The 19166-nt window shown below is 38.0% G+C and overlaps 1 protein-coding gene across 2 annotated transcripts in view; it reads right to left on the bottom strand.

Moving 5' to 3' along the window:
- Window positions 1-132: 132 nt before the first annotated feature.
- LOC145999531 (uncharacterized) overlaps window positions 133-19166 on the bottom strand; it is a 73262-nt gene continuing 54228 nt past the window's right edge. For both annotated transcript variants that reach the window (XM_083136504.1, XM_083136505.1), the window contains exons 13-17: window positions 17961-18179; window positions 14977-15114; window positions 9764-9928; window positions 5312-5480; window positions 133-473 (exon numbers count right to left, since the gene is read on the bottom strand). In XM_083136504.1, coding sequence (XP_082992630.1) covers window positions 5370-5480; window positions 9764-9928; window positions 14977-15114; window positions 17961-18179 — 633 coding nt within the window. In that variant the 3' untranslated portion in view covers window positions 133-473; window positions 5312-5369. The remainder of the gene's footprint in view (window positions 474-5311; window positions 5481-9763; window positions 9929-14976; window positions 15115-17960; window positions 18180-19166) is intronic.

Genomic DNA, 19166 nt, shown 5'->3' on the forward strand with positions numbered 1-19166 from the left:
TTTTACATCAAAACCTTAAAAGAAACAATATATATTAATTCTATAATTCACTAAAAGGAGGTAAATATCTTGTTCTGTGTTCATTATTTGAAATTATTAATACAATATATACGTGTTCATGAAAATTAGTTTTATTATGTACAAAAGTACACACATAATATACACACAAACTAAGGCACAATACTGGACGGTAGTGTATTTCCTGACATGTTTGGAGCTTGACTACATTTGACGACATAAATCTGATCCCAATAATAAAACGGTACTTACCTTCTGTCAATTCATCAAAGCCAGTGTTTACCTTTGATGTATCAAAGAATCCTCAGAATGAAAGAACTGAGTGTTCATTTCAACAACCATGATTTCAAAGTCACTTAATGTACTGTATGTCTGTCTGGTGTTTCTTCCGACGTTTGGTTGGCTCCCTTTATAGATGCAGGAACATTTTCACATATAATTCCACTCAGAAGTGACTGAAAACAAAAAGTGAAATATGGTAATCTGATGTGCATATAGTGCAAACATGGAGAAGTAAACACAAAATATAAAGTTCAGACACTTTGCAGAATGAGATTTGAAATTTTGTATTCTTTGCAGGTGACTTAACAATTCCAACAATTTTATTCATACACAATATCAGATATTGCTAAAACTTACAACACTAAACATTCATGAAGTCTGCTTAGTTGTGGTACAATACACACAACTTAAGCCGCGCGTCAGGCTAAGTTTGCAGCAGGTTTTATGTATCAATCCGCGCGAGAACTGAGCTCAGAATCTTCCATGCCAGTCTTGCCTCAACCGCCGAGCTGCTTACATCACAGACACTGAGAAAATCCACAGTATTGCCAACCGCAGAACACATCAAAACCTGCATGCATGTCAAGCGAAATGTAGTTTTGTTTCTTTTTGTCTTCTGAAACATAACATTTTAGAAGTACTTTCGGCACATAAATCATTTTAAAAATGTGTCATTACTTAATATAAATGCAAAATATCTTCGAAACATGAGAGCATGTGCATGGATTTTTTTCAGGGAGGGGCAAGGAAGGTATTTTTTTCCAGGGGGGCAAACAAGTCACATTTTCCCCTAAAAGAGTGTAGTTCCCTAAAAAAACATTGCTTAAATTTGAATTTATTGTGTTAATGCAATAATTAACACATATTATTGTGGCTAAAATGAAATTATGTGTGTGAAATACATAATTTTTGGTTGACTTTCATTTTCCAGGGGGGCCACGGCCCCCTTGCCCCCATGAGCATGTGTGTATATTTCGAGCACGCAAAGATAAAAAGAAACAAAGATATATATATATATAAGTAAACAACGATAGGCCCTCTTGAATTTAATGACAAATTATTGTTTTTGGTTTATAAAAAATACATTTATGAAAAACTTGGTTACTGTAAGACACACGCACTTCAAGTTATACCAGCAAAGAAAAGCATGATTTGTTATTGGTGATATATACAGTCAGGTGCATTGTCTGCTGCTATTACTCTGGTTTCAATTTATGAATCACTTCACTAAACCAGGATTCAAATCTTGTTCTGTCCATTTCTTGCTAATCATCCTTCCCTTTCTTTGCACGGAACAGTAAATATGCACGTTCAACAAAGACTTCATTGCTGCCAGTGGGTGAAACAATAAGCCTCCCCCTTCCCCTCTCCCTTTCTCGTCGGTTTCTTCAGTCCTGGCTGTGGTTTTGCACGGTGGTATATAAAAAAAAATACCATGTAGGCTTCGGCCCTCCCCTCACCGAGTTAAAGCACGTCTGGTCCAAATAATAAACATGTTTCTTCTCACGGGGTTATCTTTTAATACCGCGGACATTCTTTTGTCGTCAAACAGCAAACAATCGTTTCCCCTTCCTAAACTCAAACCACAAATCATTCAACACCCGGGATACAGTTTGTGCGCACATTGACGGCAAATCACCTCACGCCCTGTTTTACTTTGATCTTGTCTCCGTAAGGAGGATTATGCATTTTAAACAACTTGCTTGATTTGAAGACCTTTTCCCTTCGGATGAAGCCCACAATAACACTTGCTGAACAGGAGACCTCCATTCAGCCATTCTCGCCGCTGTATAGCACGATTATTTATCACAATAAACATAGGGTTAGAATAGTGGGATGTGCAACACTGGTATCACGGATTGCACGTGCTCTGCAATGTATTCAGTCTTGCTCGACTCGCACTTGGACTTCAGCGATTCCTCAGCGCAATACAAACTCCAGTTGTCGAATCTGTGGATCCAAGTTCGTCTGCACAGTGATTGCAACCGATCAAGTCCACACCTGCTAATGGATGTATTATTTTGTCTGTATTTTACAAATTTAATGACTGTTTTCTTGCAAGTATGAAGTTGTGTCGGAATATAACTCGTCTCAGTGGAACTATATTCTGCGCGCACGCTTGGATCTACATATGCGAAAACCTGCTGCAAGGTTAACCTGACACTTGGCTTAGTCTATTTTAAAGACCCTGTGGCAGAGTGGTTAGTACATCGTGCTATGATGCCAGGGGTCCCAGGTTCGAATTCATTCATCATATCATCACTCATCCCCATCTTCGCAAATTAGCCAAAAGTGGCACAAAAAGCGAAGTAAAATAAGCAAATAAATAAAAAATATATTTTAAAGAAGGGAGAAGAAACAAAAGATGTGACTTAATGATGGCAGGTACAGTCTTCCTCACAAAGTGTGAAGAGCCAAACGAGAAGGGCATCTACACACCTTAGTGTTAGATGAAACTAGAATTTTCATGAGCAATTATGGAACAACTACTTTTTCTATAAAAAAAGGTAAAGTGCTCCCCTGTGCTTAGCACCACGCCATGAAGGCATATAGGGGGTGTGGGGGTAACGCCCCACACTTTCTTGATCCGGTCGTGAGTGGGGGTGATGTGATCAGCAACATGCCCCTGACCGTCTTTACCCCCCAGGGTTTCCCCCAGGTACCCATGTTATTCGACACTGGGTGGGCACCGGGGCCGCTTCCAACGTTAGAAAAGTTCCCGGATTTGAACCGGCCGGGGATCGAACCCAAGACCTTTAGCATGGTAGTCAGACGCATTACCGACTGAGCCAAACTCAATATGCTGACCAAGGCAGAAATTTATTTTATTATAAAACAAACTAAACGTAACGTTTCAACCTTCTAGCAAGATCATCTTCATACTCTGCACCAAGTACAAATGTAACAAGGTACAAAACAGGATGATATATATATACACAAACATTACTCCCCTCCAGACTTTTAGGAAGCTGTTCTGGAACATTCTAGCATGTGGCTTTTCCTTGTCAACTGTACTTTCACCTAAAAGGCTAAACATATTTTCTTCCATCTCGGATTTGGCTGGACTCTTTATCTCATGCTCTTTTTCCTTTATTCTTCTTCCTTCTTCTCTCCTCTTTCTCTGTTGTCCTTTCTACTCTTTCTACTCTTTCTAACACCTTCTTCCATTCTTTGTTTATCTTCAGTCCTCCATTCCAATTCACTGTGTCTTCTTCACCTTTCTTCTCTATTTCCTTGGCCTCCTTCCATTTTCTCACTAGCATTCTCTTCTCCCTTCCTATCTGCTTAGTCTCATCCCACTCTATGTCATGTTCTGCTTCTCTCGTGTGTTTAAATATCGCATTTCTCTATCTCTCAAGTCGTACACCATCCCTATGTTGTTTCAACCTGTCTTTCAGCCTCTTTTTTGTTTCTCCTTGTACACACACTGACATTCTTTACATTTCACTTCGTAGATAATCCCTTCCTCTTTTCCTTTTTCTAGTTTGAATTCTTCACTATTCTTAAGATGCTTCTCCCTCCCTTCCTGTAAGTTTTAATGCCAGCTTTCCTACGCACTTTGCATATCTTTTCTGTGGTCTTCCCCAGATTCTGAATCAAGAAAATATGCACAAAAGAATGTGAAAAAGAAGGCAAAATAAATAGCCTATGGAAACAGCTGGAAAAGAATGGCTATGAGAAGGAGGATAGACTGGACATAAACAGAAGAAGGAAGAAAAGTGGCAGGGGAGAATTGGAAGAGAAACAAAAAGAGGAAGAGAAAGAAAAAGAGAGGAGGAGTATTCCACATTCTAGATGGAAGAAAATATGTTTAGCCTTTTAGGTGAAAGTACAGTTGACAAGGGAAAGCCACCTGCTAGAATGTTCCAGAACAACTTTCTAATAGTCTGGAGGGGAGTAATGTGTGTGTGTATATATATCGTCCTGTTTTGTACCTTGTTACATTTGTACTTGGTGCAGAGTCTGAAGAAGACCTTGCTAGAAGGTTGAAACGTTACATTTTGAAGAAGACCTTGCTAGAAGGTTGAAACATAATAAAATAAATTTCTGCCTTGGTCAGCATATTGAGTTTTTCATATCATGGAAACAAGGCTTAATGGTGTTATACTTTTTCTAGATACTCTAGGAGAACACACACACATGAAGAGAGAAAACAAAGGTTGAAGACAGACCAGAAATGCCAAGTGTGGCTTTCTACATTAAAAAACTTAAGTTCTCTTATTCTCTGTAAGAAATACAGTGGAACCTCGAGTTTACGTTTTTCAGGGGAGCGCTGATTGTAAAATCGATGAAAATTTTATAGCATTTTGCTATAAGATTGAAAGTATAGTGTGCAAAAATGTAAGATCCGGGAACGTAAAATCGAGGGTTCACTGTATATGAGAGTCAAAACATATTTGTTGAATTCATGGTGGATGCTGTAAATGTGGTTTTTATATGTCAAAGCAATGTACCAGATTTCCACCTTGTATTATTTATTTATTATGATTATTTTCAAAGTGCCACTGACTTCATTAACAAAGGTTACAGCATCTGAGAGAACAGACACAGCTCTTTATTTCTCACGCATGTAATCTCCAGCACCGTAAGATCCAAACAGACGTGGCCTGATTGGCTGCAGTTCCTGGGATCAGATGTCAAGATAGGACATCTGCTTTATTCTACCCAGAGTATACATGTTGGGTTTAAAAATTGCAGAATGTAAATATAATGTGTGCATGATAATGGAGCCACACCAGATAGTCTGGTTGGAGATAAGAGGAGATTCCAGTCCCAATACAGCCCAGTGTTTATTCTAAATTAATCAGAAAAAAAAAGTTAAATTTGCAATGTGGAAGCATGGTACGTCACCTAAACCATATTTGTGGATACAATGAAACCTCGATTTTATGTTTTTCAGGGGATCAAGTTCAAAAAAGTTAAAATGCGGGAAAATATTAAATTTGAGAATATAAGATCTGGGTTCCACTATATTTTTCAAAGCCATTATCTTGCTTAATAATCAACATACCTGAAATATATTACTGTAGCTCTCCTTGAAATTGCATTCACCTATGACAGTCCCTTTGTCATAACAAGGATGCTGACGATTTAAACGATGTGAGGAAATCTGTCTCATTCAGGTAACCATCTCTTTCCGCTTCCAATCGTAAAATTGTCAACTTCGGATCCACAATATCCTTCAACAAAGGAAGTTAAAACACATAAACTTTCATAAATAGATTAAAAAGAAGCACACAGATACGCATCAGTTAATTTCCTGCCATTTTTCAAACATGGACTAAGTAATAACATAATATGAAGTTAAAATGTGCAAAAAAAAAATTGTGCAAGTAAATGTAACGCTTCTCAGTACAGATTAAACCAGTATGAATTGATTGAGTTTGTTTTTAAGTCCATTTTATGCTCAGAAAGGCTAATCGGCACTGGACCTACAGCATAAAGTTGGATCCGAATCACTATGTGCCTCCACCGGGTATCGAACCCCAGATTCCTTGATTCAAAGGCAACGACGTAATTCAGTATGAAATTTGGTACAAAAGTAAGTAAATGTCAAGTCTGATGCATAAAAATTAATTTTATTATTATGTTGAATAAAATGTTAAATTTGGCATGGACACTATTAATTTACTATACGAAACAGAAGCTTCTATCTTCAGATATGTGGTAGTTCCACTGCCAGGGCACCTGGCTGCTACACTACTGTTTGACCAGCGATCCGAGAGCTCTCGAGTTTTCTGCGCATGCCCGAAGTAGAAGAGTCCAGTCATAAATTGGGGGAGTTTGCGGAACCGCTTCTCTGAAACGCGAGCAGCGCGAGTGTCACGTGGGGAAAGACAGCAATGTTGCCAACCGGAGAATATTGACACAAGATATTGGAAGTGCTCTGGCCGTGGAGAGGCGTCTTTGCAAAAGCTGAAGTCTTGAACGTAGCGCCAGTTCGGCATCTTTGACCCAACCCCAGAGGAAGCCGACTGGACCCGTATCTGGTTTCGAGCCACCACTATGGGCGCCCGGAAGGGGGGGGGCAAGGGGGGACGCCCCCCTGAAAAATGAAAGTCAACCAAACATTATGTATTTCGCACATATAGTTTCATTTTAGCCACAATAACATGTGTTAATTATTGCATGATCACCATAAATTCAAATTTAAGCAATGTGTTTTAGGGAACAGCACTATTTTTGGAGAAAATGTGCCTTGTTTGCCCCCCCCTGGAAAAAATACCTTCCTTGCCCCTCCCTGGAAAAAATCCTGCGGACGTCCATGGCCACCACCTGTTTTTCCGTAAAGCGCTGTTGTCACTTTTGCCTGCAGTGTTTAGACATCCATTCATTCACTGCAACGATTTACTCCCATGGTTTTTATATTGCATAAAAAAGTAGCACAATACAATAACACTAATCGAGATTCAACTCTTCAATACCAACCTAAAATTGACATAGGAATTTTAGTGGGCGACTGGATATTAAATTGAGGGGTATTGACGTCATTCAAATGTTTCTGTCTTTCTGTATGCTTATGTGTTGCACATGATCTTTACGAACATTTCACTTGCGTCATGTGTTTATTTTGTTGAAATGACATTTTCTTCTTTTTGTTTTATTTTTTGCCAAAATCTTGGAGAGGGCGCGACCCCCGACCACCATTCTAACGATGCCCCTATAAGTGAAACTGCAATTCTTTACCCTACTATCCTTCTCTTTAAATTGTAAGAAGGACAAACGGCATGGTTGTGCATGTCCCTTGGTTTTCGTTACTTATGTTCTGGTGGATAAGCATCCTCGCAGATTGGTAACACTGTTCAACGTGCAACCGCGAGCGGCGTTCTCCCGCCTGCCTTCCTATCGCCAACTTCCCCTTTTTCTTGGCACTTTGCCAACTGGAGCTCTCGGATCGCTGGTCAAACAGTACATATGAAAACATTTCTCTTAAACAAGTACATGATGCAGCATTAGGAACAACTTAGCTTTCACCACTAAGTCACATATCCATGTATAAAATAACATAAAATTGTATGATTCAACAATGAAACAAAAATGTGCCTTGAATGGTAACATACTGGTAATGTGCTGATTGCTCACAATTAAATACCAACTAAAGGTTAAAAGATTAAAAATCAGTAACTTACGTGTGTGAGCATGAGATTTATCTAACTACGTTTAGAAGGTTATACTACCTCCTTCTTCAGGTTGAAGCAATGTTTACAGACACCTGACATGGTGCCTCGTCGAGAAAGTGATGGTTGAGGATTTAGATTGAAATGATATAGGAAAGACACTTTCTAAAAAAAGAATGTAAAATACACATACTAAAACCACGCAATACTCTATAAAAACAAGCTGATGAAGGCGAACTGCCAATCGGTGCTCAGGGTAGAGGAATGCACGGTGTCAGCTCTTACCTGCAGAAGGAAAACTCCTCCCCCCCCCCTCCCGGTCTTTCCTCAACTGGGGCTCGTGAATCACCAATCCAAGGTGAATTCAACTTCTACCTCGGCGGCTTTCCTAACCTCAGGGGTAACATGGAACCCCATCTCGTCTCTATTCCCGGTGGCTATATCCCATTTTTTTAAAAAAGTTTATTCAGCCATCTTCCAAGTTTCCGTCATCCCTATTGAGTTTATTCCTATTATCCGAGCATACATAGGCTGGGAATATTCCCTTCTTTAACACTCTTAAGTAGTTTCTTTTTCTCTGCGCTTCCCAAAGTAAAACTGGTTTCAATGCCATTTTTAAGTTCTCGTTTAATCTTATTGATGGGGTTCACTTAGTTTTAGAAGTAATGACTACGAAGAAACCAATCTTCCAACTTGCTATGGTATTCCTCTTTCCCGATGACAACCATTTTGTTTTCTTTATCGGATCTAATCAAATACACATCATTATCCTTAACCCATTTTTTCACATTGTGAAGACTCCCGCTAAGCTTACTTTCCATTTTCCCCTTTGGTGTCCTATGGTTGGTTGCGGGTGGGCCTTGTTCTCTTATGCTTAGGTGCATTTGTTCGTCAATGATGTCACGTATTTTTACCCTGACACTAGATTTATCCTCTTTTTCGTCTAATTTTCCTTCTATTTTTTCAGCCGCAATGACGAATTCTTCTTTTTCGAAGTTTTCATCTCTTATGGCAAACTTATGTCCCATTTTCATAATTTCCGCTAAGGCTTTAGGGGGTTGAAGTTTTGTTAAATTTAAAATGTTGGCTTTATTTTCGTCCCCTTTTCTATGCCTAATCTCTCCCTCCTTAACTCTTTCGTTAATTCCCAATTTCATTGATTTCTTCCTAATTATGTCAATGTCTCTAACTTTCGCCTGTTCAACTGTTCTACATAGAATGTCGCTCCTCGATGCGCCCCCATGTCACCCGGTCTAATCGTCCTCCTGTCACCCGGTCTAATCGTCCTCCTATTTCTAAATGTAACATGTAACACTCAGAATTGAGCCTATCCACCTGTGCATATGCCTCCCTTATGCACTTCCCAAGCATTTTAAACTGTATTTCCCTCTTTTGATCTAGCCCTTTAAAAACTAAGGAATTGGTACCCCCACTTTAAAAAACTCGGTAAAATACCCTTCTTCCTACACTGCTTGAGGAAACCTATCCTAATTAGGGTTTTATTGAGGTAAGAGCTGACACCGTGCATTCGCCTACCTTCAGCACCGATCGGCAGTTCGCCTTCATCAGCCTTGAACGTTCTTTTGTTTTTATGGAGTATTGCGTGGTTTTAGTATGTGTATTTAACATTCTTTTTTTAGAAAGTGTCTTTCCTATACCATTTTAACCTAAATCCTCAACGAACACTTTCTCGATGAGACACCATGTCAGGTGTCTGAAAACATCATTTCAACCTGAAGAAGGAGGTAGTATAACCTTCGAAACATAGTTCAATAAATCTCATGCTCACACACGTAAGTTACTGATTTTTAATCTTTTAACCTTTAGTTGGTATCTTGAATGGTAAAATGCTGTAAAATTATTTGGCCTGATAAGATGAGTCCTGGAATAATATTACAATTATACTAATAAGATCAAAAGAAAATGGCCGATAACGATAACCAATATTCATTCCACCAATTCAACATTAAATTCCAAATGGTCCTTGAGAATAGATCATTGACATCTTCAATAAATGCATGTTTTGAGGTATCTGCGGTGCAAAAGACATTTACTTTTTTTTAAAAAAATAGGACATTGAGATTATCCATAAAAATTACAATAAAATGGCAAGATTTTGTACTAAATTATAAGATATTTATAGATGCATCATTATGATGCCTATATCGGCAGATACCAATGGAGTACCGATTAATCTGCCCCATCCCTACTACAGCTATACCAACCAGGTGTTATTGGCTTCCATTTCTAATAATTAAAATAAACACTGTTTAATGCAAAAAGCATACAAGCACTGATAAAAGTAGAAACTATACTCGGAGTAAAAAGTAAATCAAGATAAATACCTTACTACCAGCCAATCTATGCCCATTGCTGCCCAGATTTCCAGCGTACACTTGAGAAATGTCAGTCCTCAACCCTCGGTCAATGTACCCCCGGCAGTACGGACACATCAGCTCCTTCCTCATTTTCTCAAGCTCCAATCTTTCTTTCACCAGGTCCAGTTTATCCTGCCAGGATAAAATGATTTTCATTGTACATACTTTTGAAATATGTCAACTGAAAACTGAAAACACTAAGTGGCTTCTCACTGGGTGACGCATGGTGGGACATTACGTCTCTGCGGTTTTCTGGCTTTCAAGCCTGTACCAAAAGTTTGTAAGCCACAAAAACAATATACTTCCAGCACGTGGACATTTAATTCTGTCACGTTTTGACACACACGAGTCTCGTTTCAAAAGGGAATTGGAACGAATGAAATCAATCTTAACAAATAACTCTGTGCACAGTTATTATTCTGATTAACCACCATTGAGTGATGCTATAATATTATTAACTAATGTGAACGATTAAGACTAACTATAGGGTACAATTAGGGCCTTCTTAATTATTAAAAAATATTTCTATTAAGATATTTCTTCCCTTCCGCGTGTTAATCAGCTGATGTTCCACGGAAGGGAGTGAGCACAGTTCTTGGCTTTTTTTTAGAAATATTTTTTAATAATTAATAATGTGAGTAATATGCACCAAAACCAATATGAAATTAGGGCCGTCGTACCAGTAACAGAAAGTATTGGTTTGTTTTTATTTACAGCTTTTGGCAGATGATTTTCCAGCACTTGGTCTATTGTGGGGTCTGCAAAAAATGTCCGAAACTTGGGACTCTAATTATCCTGGAAATTATGCAAAATTTGAAGTTTACCTTATTTTACACCAATATTGTATGGAATAATTGTATTTTATGATTATATACAAAGTATTTTAATATTCTGATGTAATTCTAGATAAATTTGAAGCAAAACTGTGACAAAGTGATTCTTATAATTGGAATGCAATACCAACACACCAATATTAATCAATATTTTGTACATTTCAAGCATCGGTGTGGGTACCAGCTCAGCCCTAGGTACAAAAACATTTTCTCTATCTGAATTCTGTCACAAAGTTCTCAAGAAAATAAGTAATGAACACGAATTGCTACCTTTTAAATCAAAAGCTCACGAAGCACAGCCAAGATATCTACAAATTTGTAAAAACAAAATTCCCTGACTTTTCCAGGTTTCCAGACCAACTCATTAGGAAAATTTCTGTGTTTAAACGTGTGTAGGAAGGTTACTATATTTTAACTAAACGCAACACCTAGAAACCCATTTAACCAAGTTTTTAGAATATTCACTTCACATGCTAAAAGTCAAAAACAAGAAGGGAAACAACAGACAGTGACTGTTGGATAGAGGCATCAATGTAATATCTGCCACCTATTGACTAATGGCTAGAGGCATGCAAATTTCGCTTTTGACGAAAACACGAAATATGAAATAACATGTTGTAATGTTCATTTTTCATGTTTCTGAAAGGTGTGAGGTGCATTTTTCTACCCTGTTTTGTCACGAAATAATGCGAAATGAACTGCAAAATGCGAAATATACTCTTAAACACGAAATTTACCATTTATATACCAATGTAACACTTTCTGAAGTCTAGTATCCTGTGAGTTATGCAATTCACGGAAAATTGATTAATCCTGCTGTAAATATTTGAGAAGCAAAAATGGACCCCTTTACACAGGAATAGACTTAATACCCTGGTAACTACATAAATGTGCTATTAGAAGGGATAAGTTTATTTTGTGTAATAAGTGCAGTTTTTAAATCAAATTTAGGATTAAATTCACAATTTTAAAACCAAAATGTCATTTTATATAGCACTTTTGATGTGATTATTCACCGCTATAACACCGAAATTTTATTTTATTTACCGCTTTTGAACCCGAAATCGACTCTGTTTTTGTACCGAAATTTTGCTTTTATATTTACCAAAAATATGTGCCTCTACTAATGGCAAAGAAATAAAATTAAAACAAAAACAATAATTACAGCATAAATAATACCTAGTCTGGCCATAAATACTGTTACACACTCTTTTGTGAATAAATTGAATATGGTTTCAGATTTTTAAATGTTTTTTTAGTATGTTACACTTACATAAATTACACAAAAATAGCACCAATCAGTTTTCAAAATGTCCACTTTTCTCCCTCACACAGGCTCAAAGTCTCCCTGGCCAGGCATCTATTGCAGCGCGGATGGTCTTGATGGGAAAGTCCGCCCCTGTTGCTTTCAAAGAGTGCTTTTAACTTTCAGTTATAGGGTGCTTCTTCTTGAAGACAGTCCCCTCTAGATCTGGGCACAGTTTGTAGTCCAAGGTACTGAGATCATGGCTACCAGATGGCCAATCAAAAGTGAATATGAAATCGAGTACACTGGTCTCCAGTCACCATTGCATCATCCTTTCCTCATGAGCTGGGGCAGAATATTTCTTGTGTCACGAGAGGGTCCAGGGCACTTTCCACGTACACTTTCACACAGCTTTCAAGCCCTTTTCTCAAAAATGAGGCCTGGTGGAACTCTCATAGCTCACCAGCCACCAAACCATGTCTGAAGGGGGCTGGTGGCATCTCTGATTTTTTGGAACTCTCTCACAAACTTCTTGAGAGTCTGAAGCATACACCCTTTCATTTTGGCGGCTAAAACTTTATTCGGTGGTGAACAATTTCTTATCAGTGAAGAGGTCTTCATTAAGTACCCTGAACATTGATTGTTGTGAAATGTTCAGCTCCTGTGCCATTATCACTTGCTTCCGGATGGGATTTCGGCGGATGCAAGTCACCACTGCTTTAACAGCCGCCGTAGTTCATATGGTGTGAACTCTTAGGCGATCTTTCATGCTACCAGTCTCAGTGAATCTCCGGATTGTCCGATACACAAACCTTTTGCTGATCTTCAGGATATTTAGGGACTGGAAAATCTCTGTCAGTGACTTCCCAACCAGAGCAATTACGGCTACTCTGTTTTCATATTCACTCCACTCCATGCTAAGCACAAGAAGATACATGCTTGTTCTTTCACAGTTGAACACACAATGGTCAGGAGTCAACTTCAGCAAAAGATTGGTTCATGAGCCTGACTATCGGATGCACAGTCCAAGCCGAAAGTTTGTTAACAGTATTTATGGCCAGACTAGGTACATAATTATAGTAAAATTTAGTAATATATATATTAATCCTAATTTTCAAAGGTTGCGCTGATGTTTTAAAGGTTCCTCTGTCTATCATCTTCAACTCTGTCCTATCATCTATGCAGTTTCCTGATAGATGGAAAGTGACTGCTATATGTCCAATCCAAAAGTCGGGTGAAAACAATACAATACAAAACTACCGTCCTATTTCTATTTTATCCACTCCTGCGAAAATACTAGAACAAATACTATACATGCATATTTTTAACCATGTGAAAAATTCCATATCCGAATTTCAACATGGATTCCTACCTAACAGCTCGATTGAAACAAATCTTGGAGAGAAATTGCATTATACAAGTACAGTATTAGACGAAGGGGGGCAAGTAGATGTGATATATACTGATTTCTCAAAACTTTCGACACAGTAGACCATGACGTACTACTGAGTAAACTAGGTAGCTTTAATTTGTCACACTCCCTACGAAAACTCATGGCGTCGTACCTAATGAACAGGCGACAGTATGTCACCTACAAAGGCTCCTCATCCGATGAATTTTTGGTGAGCTCGGGCGTCCCTCAGGGATCCAATATAGGGCCTCTTCTATTTTTGTTGTTAATTAATGATTTACCCGAACATCTAATTGATTCTTGCAAACTCTTGTTTGCTGACGATTTAAAGTTCTACAAAAGAATAACAAGTGCAGACGATTGTGCCTTCTTACAACGCGACATAAATAGGTTGAGTGCGTGGTGTTCGTATAACAAACTTTCCCTAAATGTTAAAAAATGCTTCTCTGTTACATACACCAAGCAAAAGACGCCTATAGATTATCAGTATAAAATAAATAATGTTAACCTTAAGAAAGCGGAAAAGGCAAGAGATCTAGGAATACTTTTTGATTCTAAATTAACGTTCACCTATCATCTGGACAAAGTAATAAGCGAACCGTACAAGCTTGTTGGATTTATTATTCGCACGGGCAGGGGCTTCAGAAGTACACAAACACTAAAAATATTATATTATTCTCTAGTGCGTACAAAACTCGAATTTGGCTCTGTCATATGGAACACAGAAGTTCAAAAACATACAGCAAATTTAGAACGTGTACAGTCAAAATTATTGCGATACATGAAATTCAAACTGGAAGGCGAATACCCCAGGTTCGAATCGTATACCAACTTAATAGAGCAATTCCATATGGACAGACTTGACCACAGAAGGACAGCCCGAGACCTTATGCTACTTTGGAAAATTTTAAACGGCAAACTTCGATCTCCTCTGTGGCTTTCGCAATTCAAAATACGCATTCCGAACATAAACACGCGACCCAAGCATGGAACATTCTATGTGAGCAAAGCGCGAACAAATATCATGAAAAGGTCACCTATTTGGAGAATGAGTGCGGTCTACAATGCTATGGAGAAAGAGAATAAAAGCGTCGATTTGTTCACAATGTCGTATTCCAAATTCAAGAAATCAGTTATGAATACATTGGCTAGAAAAATAGATGGAAATATGTTATGAAACTCTACAATATTGTTATTCTATGTATTGTATAAGAAATTGTACTATTCTATTACAATGTGAACTCTGTAAATTGGTGTAAACCTGTTGAGTTCAATATAATAAATAAATAAATACATAAATATCAACCAAACACAACCCAAAAATTGCAACAAGGAAGTGCTAAATACAAACAGATACTTACTGTTTCTACTTAGTTGAAACATCACCTCTTTTCCTAGAGTATTTAATATGCAATTTCTACTGTAATTACCACGTAATACTCAGTATATCAAACTGGTGTATAGTTTGCCCACAATGAATAAATTTTCTTGTTTTTTTCTTTGTTCAAGAACCTACTTCTAGTGCACTATCACAAAAAATGTTGATTTTCCAGAAACAGTATATTTCCCTGACATTTCCACAGCTTTTCCAGAAAAAGTAAATTCCCAGGTTTTGCAGACTGGTACACACCCTAACAGCAAACTACAGGGCTTCACCCTCCCTTAAAACATGAGATGACACTGTACTTACCTCAGCGACAGTCTTCTCCTTCATATGAAGTTCGCTCAGCAGTTTTTGCAGTTCATCCAGTCGCTCCTTATGCTGAGCTTCTATTCTCCTGGCTTCCTTCAAGGATGACCGGCCTTCCTCTCGCATAGAACCTGCCATCTGCATCAAGAAAAATATTTAAAAAATAAGAACTGTTGATACTGAAAAACTAAAAAAGGGATGTCATCAAAAAATTGTAACAATCCTCAAGATATTTGGGGAGCACCTCCAACAGCAGAAATATTCAGAGCCTCCACTACTAGTAACCTATATCATTCAGTTGCTCAGTAACAAACCAGATAAGTCAACAATGGAAAAGTAACACAAAAATTAATCACTTTCCTTAACTTCCCATTATTGGGATGGGATGAATTATAATTAATATTAACAACAAATTTGTATATTTGTTTGGTGTTTAAACAATACAATTCTTTCATTTACTTATTGTTCTTTTTCAGTAATAATTTAACAATTATAACATTGTTTTCTATTAACTTTTGTAACTGAGAGACTTCATTCATTGTATTTTTACCTCTTGTGAAAGCAGTACATCAAATTGAACAAAATATAATAAAAAGTTTAGTCACTAAAAAAAAGGAAGCTCTTATTTGTTTCTTGTACGTCCACTTTATGCTCAAATACACTAATCAGGCTTTTACTTGTATTTTAAAATGTGATCAAAACCACAGTGGAATGAACCCACACCAGGGATCAAACATTGAGCCCTTTCATTACAAGGCGACTGCAATACCACTATGTCCTTGAGAGGACCAAAAGTTCTTATTAATAATATTGTCAGCAATTTCTTTAACATGTTGCCGGTTTTTGAGTTATTGAAATTTGAAAATTGACAAAATTGCCCAAAAACCGCTCACCGCTGAAACTTTAAATACAATTTGCAAGAGACCTGTTTCAACTACAGGGCTGGGAATGGTCTCAATTTTAAAGCTTATGAAGAGGGCTTTCATTTGATATACAACATGCTTGGTTTTTTGCAAAAAAACAAATTTTGAAAGCGTTTTCAAAATTTTATTTTACAAATTTCAAAAATTTTATTGAAGTGTTAGTAAAACAGCAAGAAAGCAGAGCAGTGAGGAACAGTGAACCTCACAAAAGGACATAAGTTGAATGAGATGAAGACGACAATGTTTAGCTTAGAAGTGAAAAGTATGTTCCCAAGCATCAAGAGGGGACACGTTTTGGACATTGTTAAAAAGAGAATGGGACAAGAAATTATAGAAGAATGGGATAGTAAAAGGGTAGTGAAGGTGCTGGAAACCATTTGGCATAACGGTTACAGTAAAATGGGGGATAAAATAATGTTAATGAGTGAAGGACTGAATATAGGCTCTAAGCCCAGCATTGGCTGAATTGGTTATGAATGAATGGGAATAGAAAGTGGTCGAAAAGGGAGGTGACAAAATAATTCTGTTTTGCAGATATGTGGATGATTGTTTTGGCATATGGAAAGGAAGGAAGAGGCAGCTCGACATATTTACAAAGAAATACAAGATGAAGAAGGAGGGATATTGTTGGAACTCGAAATAGAAGAAGAAGACAAGATGAGCTACCTAGATATATTGATGAAAAGGAAGAGAGGACAAGAAATTGAAACCGCTTGGCATCAGAAGAAGTGTGCAGCAGGGGTATTCTGCCATAAAAGAAGTGATGTAAGTGAGGTGACAAAAAGAAATCTTATAAAGAATATGGAGGACAGAATCAAGAAAATACTCACGAAAGAATGTGAAAAAGAGGGCAAAATAAAGAGCCTATGGAAACAGCTGGAAAAGAATGGCTACGAGGAGGAGGATAGACTGGACATAAACAGAAGAAGGAGAAGAGGAAAAGAAAGAAAATGAGAGGTGGTTTGGAATAAGGAGTATGGGGAAGATCACAGAAAAGATATGCAAAGTGCTTAGGAAAGCGGGCATTAAAACTTGCAGGAAGCATCTTAAAAATAGCGAAGAATGCAAACAAGATAAAGGAAAACAGAGAAGAGGAAGGGATTATCTACGAAGTGAAATGCAAAGAATGTCAGAGTGTGTACATAGGAGAAACGAAAAAGAGGCTGAGAGACAGGTTGAAACAACATAGTGATGATGTATGACTTAAGAGAGAGGGAGAAATGCGATATTTAAACACATGAGAGAAACAGGACATGACAGAGTGGGATGAGGCTAAGCAGATAGGAAGGGAGAAGAGAATACTAGTGAGAAAATGGAAGGAGGCCAAGGAAATAGAGAAGAAAGGTGAAGAAGACACAATGAACTGGAATGGGGGACTCAATATAAACAAAGAATGGAAGGTGTTAGAAAGAGTGGAAAGAACAAGAGCGAAAGAAGAGAGAAGAAGGAAGAGGAATGAAGAAACAAAGGAAAAATAGAGTGAGATAAAGTGTCCAACCACTTTCCAGATGAAAGGAATGTTTATCCAAATCGCCTGTCAGGTGAAAGTACAGTTGACAAGGGAAGGCCACCTGCTGGAATGTTCCAGAAACAACTTTCTAATAATCTTGTGTCTGGAGGGGAGTGATTTTTGTGTATATATATCTTCCTGTATTGTACCTTGTTTCATTTGTACTTGGTGCAGAGTGTGAAGAAGACCTTGCTAGAAGGTTGAAACGTTACGTTTAGTTTATGTTTTAAAATAAAATAAATTTCTTCCTTGGTCAGCATATTGAGTTTTTCATATCTTGAATGTAGTATGTTCAGTCCAATACAGTTTCTACACAGATTACTGACTTTTCTTTCACAATAGTAATATTACATCAATATTTACATCAATATCTAATCATGACTTTTGGCCCACCCTGTACTTCAATCTTGCACCTATATGCAGTAGAATATGGAATGATTGAAGAAAGTTATACACTATTTAGTAACATTATTAACTGATAAACCAATATATGATCATCGTGTGATAGTAGTCAATCAGTTCCATCCTTAATAAAAATCAAAGTTTCTCACCCGATTGGCTTCCCCCGCATCCAGAGCCCGCGCTCGTATTTCGTCTGCCAAATCCTGCAACTTCTCCTTCTCGGCCTCCACCTCCCGCTTGTGGAGCTCCATCTGCTGCCTCTCGGAGGACAGCGCCTGGTGCTGCTTCTTCAGATTCTCCCTCTCCCTCAGCGTCCTCTGCCTCTCCTCCTCCACGACCTTCAGGGCAGCCTCCACTTCCACCTGCATCTGGGGGGAGGAAAATATTGACTTGAAATGCAATATCACGAGGGTATCACAATACCAACATAAAAATGTTTCAGATGTTTCCTGGGACTGAGCCGACACTAACACAACAGAGAATCCATATCACGTAATACTGACAGTGAGCAAGATCTGAAGACACGTAAGAGCAAGTTCCAAACTTTATACTCGGTTTGGTGGCACATAAGTTATCCATCTGCAAGAGGTCCAAGGCAGATGCCATTGTCCAGAAAGGAGTCAGCAAAAACATCTGAATGCAGTGTGGGCTCATCTTGCATGATGGCATGTGCTACGTTTGGCAGCTGCATCTGCAACCGTGTTTCTGCATAACACCAAGGCTTGGCACTCATGCAACAACTACAATATTGCAGTGCTTAATGTTTAACTGGTGGCATACACCAAAGGATGTTTAGTGACATGATATTTCGAAAGTCTTTGACAAAATTAATCACAAATTTCTTCTAAATAAATTATCATCAAGATTTAACATTCATGGAAAATGTCTCTCTTTACAGCAGGACTACCTCCATGAGCATGAACAATGTGTTGTTCTTTCAGGTACCTCTTCTAACTTTCTTCCCGTTTTGTCTGAAGTTCCTCAGGGGAGTGTCTTAGGCCCATTCCTATTTCTTCAGCACATGGATAACCTCCCTGAAAAACTGTCCTCCCTCCCTATCAATATATTTTTGTTTGCAGATGATTGTAAACTCTTCAAGGAGATCACATCATGACGTGACGATTCTTCAAAATGCTCTCACAGAACTTGTCAGTGGAATCTAGAATTAAACCCTCAGAAATGCTCTTTCCTTACTTTTTTCCCTAAAAAAGAACAAAGTGGTGTCTGCTTATGCTATTGAAAACAATCCAATCCAAAAAGTTTCCACTCGAAAGGACCTAGGTAATATGGATGAAAAACTCACTTTTAATTATCACATTATAGCTACCACTAAAAAACTCATAGGATAATTTAAA

The sequence above is a fragment of the Lepisma saccharinum genome, chromosome 15 (assembly GCF_977018435.1).
Source record: "Lepisma saccharinum chromosome 15, izLepSacc3.1, whole genome shotgun sequence".
Classification (NCBI taxonomy): domain Eukaryota; kingdom Metazoa; phylum Arthropoda; class Insecta; order Zygentoma; family Lepismatidae; genus Lepisma; species Lepisma saccharinum.